This window comes from Pocillopora damicornis, chromosome 4 (assembly GCF_964200805.1).
Source record: "Pocillopora damicornis chromosome 4, jaPocDami1.2, whole genome shotgun sequence".
NCBI classification, from domain to species: domain Eukaryota; kingdom Metazoa; phylum Cnidaria; class Anthozoa; order Scleractinia; family Pocilloporidae; genus Pocillopora; species Pocillopora damicornis.
The window spans coordinates 11438103-11442387 of NC_142673.1; the positions used below are offsets into that span (position 1 = coordinate 11438103).

Consider the following 4285-nt stretch of genomic DNA (forward strand, 5'->3'; position numbering starts at 1 on the left):
AGAATGGAATAATCATAAAATCGCAAGCAAACTACAAGTTGTCCAACATTGCCCTTCATTTCAAATTTACTTTAGAAGTATGCCAATCTACTTAAAATTTAAATTACATGCTATTTGTAACAAATATAGTTGAGTGTCAGGAAATGGCGCCTCACAAATATCACGGTAAATTAAAATTACTTGTCGCCATATGAAGATTGTTCTTTTTGAAGCCGATGAACCCTGCACGAAACTCAGTAGACATGAGACGTGAGAAACCGAATCGTGATCTATGCTTTCGTGATGCGAAATTACGCTACGAGGCTTAGTCGCCCGAAGAAAACAATCATTTTAATCAAACTTCCTGAATTACTAATTGTTGTAAGCTACTGTTTGTTTAATACTTCTAAATGCTATATTAGACCACAACGCTTGACTAAACCCTTTAACTGAATAGTTGCTATTGACGCCTATCTGCGTCATCGAGCTAAGAATATGAGCCTTTAAAAGGAGCTAAGCATTATACGTACGGTTAATCTTATGTCCCACATCACTGTCGCATACTTTAGCTCCGAAGACTCATGAGAAGTATGGAAGCTTTCACATTTACAGGTAACCTTTTAGTGCACTGTTTATTCTTCCTTAAACCGCAAAGTACAATCAAACTTAAGCGATATGTCCTTGCTCCACAAATAATTCGTTCTGCCTTCGTTCTTCGTATAAATTAACTCTGTAATCACTTTTGGAACTTCTTTAGGGCCTCTTGTACACCAACTAAACACGAAAAGAGCATATTCTTGGAGAGTAAAACTGGGCGAATCAAGGGGAAAATAGTGGGTTAAATTTCAACCTGGTACAGCAATTTTGCGAGATTCTTACTCGTATGGCTCATTGCCTTCCAATTTAGGTCAAGGGAAAGTAAATCAGCTCGGAGGGGTTTTCATAAATGGCAGACCACTTCCAAAGCTTCTCCGATGGAAGATCATTGAACTGGCGCAAATGGGTGTAAGGCCTTGTGACATTAGTCGTCAACTGCGAGTATCTCATGGTTGTGTTAGCAAAATCTTGTGCCGATACCAGGAGACGGGTACCGTTGATCCTGGAATAGTCGCTTTGAATAAAGCTCGAGATGTAACTCCGGAAATCGAACAGAAAATTGACCATTACCGAAATGAGAATGGAGGAATCTTTTCATGGGAGATTCGGGATCGTCTCCTTAAAGAAAATGTATGCAGTAAAAGTACCCTGCCTTCACTTAACGCCATAAGTCAAATATTAAAGTCCAGGATTGTGCAAGAAACTGGGGAAAGAAAGAATACCGTAATATGGCGAAATAAGTCAAGTGGAAAGAGCTGTGAAGATTCTGATGACAAAGAGTTTTTTCTAACTTCAACTATTGTTAAAAAGGAGGATGATCCACCGAGTCCAACTGCTAAGGACGACACAGAGTCCTACCCACCAGGTAAAGAGCCTCGTTGACTTTGTCGCTGTTTTGGTTTTTTCATAAATGATTACGTCGCCCAATGTAGTCACGGGTTTGACGCGGCGAAAGTACTTGTAATGCGTATCTATTTATCGAGATTGCTATCAAGTCTAAACGATAGAAAAACTATTTTTAGCGATAGGAAATGACTTTCAGCGCTTAAAGGTTTATTAATATATCGATTTGCTTGCTATGATGAAGACCTATATTTAAAAAAAAGTTCTGCTGATGTTAATTTGCTAATGATTTGATTCAAATCCAACTGAACAAAATTGCAACGATTCAGAATGATGAATGGAAGTGAAAGTCTTTTTGCGTCCGAAATGATTTTACAATACTGCACTGGGTGAAACTACGTCTTTGAAATAGAAGCAGTCGAACAAAGAGAGGAGAGTTGACGTTAATTGACGTCATCTCTTTTCGTAAGTTGTCACGCTACACTTTCGCCAACTGCTTTTTTACTACTCTCAAGATTTTTTAAGTTGTGGAGATTATCACAAAAAAAACCATGGGTAAGGAATTTAAAACGAACTAAGTTCCCCTTTAATCTTGCGTCAGGGTAAACTCTGGTAAACTCTAAATCAGTTGAGAGTGACGAATAAGATTTTCAGCCAATTTTTCCGCATTGATGAAAAAACTTGTCTTGCAGACGTAGAATTTAAAACTCTGAGCACCTTTTCACCAAGTTACACCTACAGCAGTTTGGAAAACGATTTCTTCATCGCTCGAAAACAACGTCGCAGCCGCACCAAATTTACACAAGACCAAGTAGGGGTCCTTGAAAAGGCCTTTCAGGAAACACAATACCCGGATGTGTTCACACGAGAGGAGTTAGCTCAAAGACTGTCTCTAACAGAAGCTCGTGTGCAGGTTGGAAAACCATCTCTTTATATTGAAATATATAAAACTTTTCACATGCCGAAAAACATACCTTTCTTTAGGTTTAGCTGATTGTCAATCATATCGATTAAAAAGCTGTTCCTGAATACGTTATTTAAAGTACTTAAAAGATATCTTAAAGTCGCTATTCTTTTCCAAACTTGTTCTCTCGAATCTATCGAAAAGCTGGATAAGGGGATGGTTGTCACTAATGAAGTTTGTTGAGGAATAGAATAACAAAATAATACAATCTCAAAAAATCCTTGAAGCTAAACCCAAGCTGACATTCATAGGCATACTGATAAAGTGTCATCATTGTCTCCTAAGTTTGGACTTTTTGAAAAGTCAAACCTGGTCTGACTTTGTTATTTTGACTGGATTTGAGGGGTAGCCTTTTATGAGAAAAAAAAGATGAAGGACCACAAAATAATCAACAATAAGACGCAAACCAGACTCGACAACCTGCCACTGATCTTTTTTCTCCCGTAAGACGTGACACTCGTATATTAGCCATTGGTAAATCAGCGCCAATTTCTTTGGATGTAGTTTTTGATTTATTATGCATAATCTATAGTTTTGTTATTTAAAGCACAACCCTCCTTGTCTCGTAAGGTCTGGTTCTCCAATCGACGAGCTCGCCTGAGGAAAAGAGATGCTAAACAAGAAAAAAAAGAAGATTCCGCTGCGTGTGCATGCCAACAACCGATGCCGTCCATGGGGTACATACCATACGTGGTTGTGAATGATGCCATTTACTCTTTTCCTATCTATTGAGCGTGCAGGACAGGAATGTTGAAAGAAAATGAGCTTCACCATGAGCTTTTCCAACAACTTCTCTTCTTCTTGATGTGCGGGAAAGGGATATAACATAATTAGAGGCTCCATTTAAAGGATTTCATCCTACTAGGCATTCGACCACTAAAACTCAAATCTCTTTGTATTTTCTGGTTTTTTTCTCTTCAATTTCTTATTATTCCACTCCACCCCCTTCGAAAATGCTTTGGAAAGAACTTTTTTCTTTAATGGGCAGTCCATATCAATTGGTATGATTAGCGTGCAAAAATAGATCCAAAGAAGTCATAGAAAGAATTGTTAATTAAAAAAAAAGAGTACTGTGTGGTAGGTGTACGCTGTATGTATATTTTAATTTATTCAAATACAAGTTATATTGAAAATATAGCACCGTGATCAGTCGTCAGTCGTTAGAAAAGTGCTTTCGTTTCCAACTTTTTCATGTTGTCAAGAGTAAATAACAAACTGCCAAAAAATTTGGGCTTACTTTATTCTCATTTTAAAAAAATGTATCATCTGATTTTAAGTTCCGAAATCTTTTTTGTCTAATTCATGTCAGCCAGCAAGAAGCTTAAGATGGAAACATTTGTGATAGCCCTAATTAAAGAAAAAGTTTTCGGTTTTAAAGATTAAACGTACTGCATATGTACTTTGTCGACAACAGCATATCCATAACGGCATCAACAGAATAACACTCTCGGATGATGCTAAGAAACTATGAACGAGAAACCAAGATGTGTTTTACGCTTTTGTATCTTTGTATCCACAAAGTGAATATGCAGCAAGGGAAAATAAGGCAGTATCTTAAATTCACAAAAATTCCCTAAAAAACCGGTTATAAGCTCACTTGTATAGGTTCCCATCCCTGTTTTGAATTTCCTTTCCTATTTGTAGACCCGTAAATGAAAACGATATAACGGTGATATGCCCTACAAACAACCTTGATTAAATTTTGAACTTTTCTTTTTTTGTGATATAGCATTTACATAAGAAAAATGAAGCAATTTTCATGCGTTCTTGGTCTTGCTTCACTCCACCCTGTCATTGGTCTTAAATACTTGCTGCACCATCTCAATCAATAAAATGCAAAACTTAAACCAATCGCAGTTGTGTCATCTGCGTTTGATCGCCTGTTTTTATTTTCGAGTTCTC

General features: G+C 37.2%; 1 protein-coding gene across 2 annotated transcripts; it reads left to right on the top strand.

Annotated features, from left to right (window-relative positions):
* The first annotated feature begins 369 nt into the window (after window positions 1-369).
* Window positions 370-3755, top strand: LOC113665572 (paired box protein Pax-3). Of its 2 annotated transcripts, none has more exons than XM_027181288.2 (4): window positions 370-591; window positions 887-1441; window positions 2112-2332; window positions 2954-3755. In XM_027181288.2, the coding sequence occupies exons 1-4, from the start codon at window positions 561-563 to the stop codon at window positions 3113-3115; spliced, it is 969 nt and encodes a 322-aa protein (XP_027037089.2). In that variant the 5' UTR covers window positions 370-560; the 3' UTR covers window positions 3116-3755. The 2 variants fall into 2 exon arrangements, with proteins under 2 accessions (XP_027037089.2, XP_089061765.1); XM_089205639.1 differs by having other exon boundaries at window positions 489-591; window positions 737-1441.
* Window positions 3756-4285: the final 530 nt, after the last annotated feature.

What these genes read in the sequence shown, in the direction of transcription:
- LOC113665572 (XM_027181288.2), top strand. Translation starts at nt 561, where the DNA reads ATGAGAAGTATGGAAGCTTTCACATTTACAG. An exon ending in CACAGAGTCCTACCCACCAG is followed by an intron (nt 1,442 to 2,111) that starts GTAAAGAGCCTC and finishes CTTGTCTTGCAG; the next exon opens with ACGTAGAATTTAAAACTCTG. An exon ending in TAACAGAAGCTCGTGTGCAG is followed by an intron (nt 2,333 to 2,953) that starts GTTGGAAAACCA and finishes TTGTCTCGTAAG; the next exon opens with GTCTGGTTCTCCAATCGACG.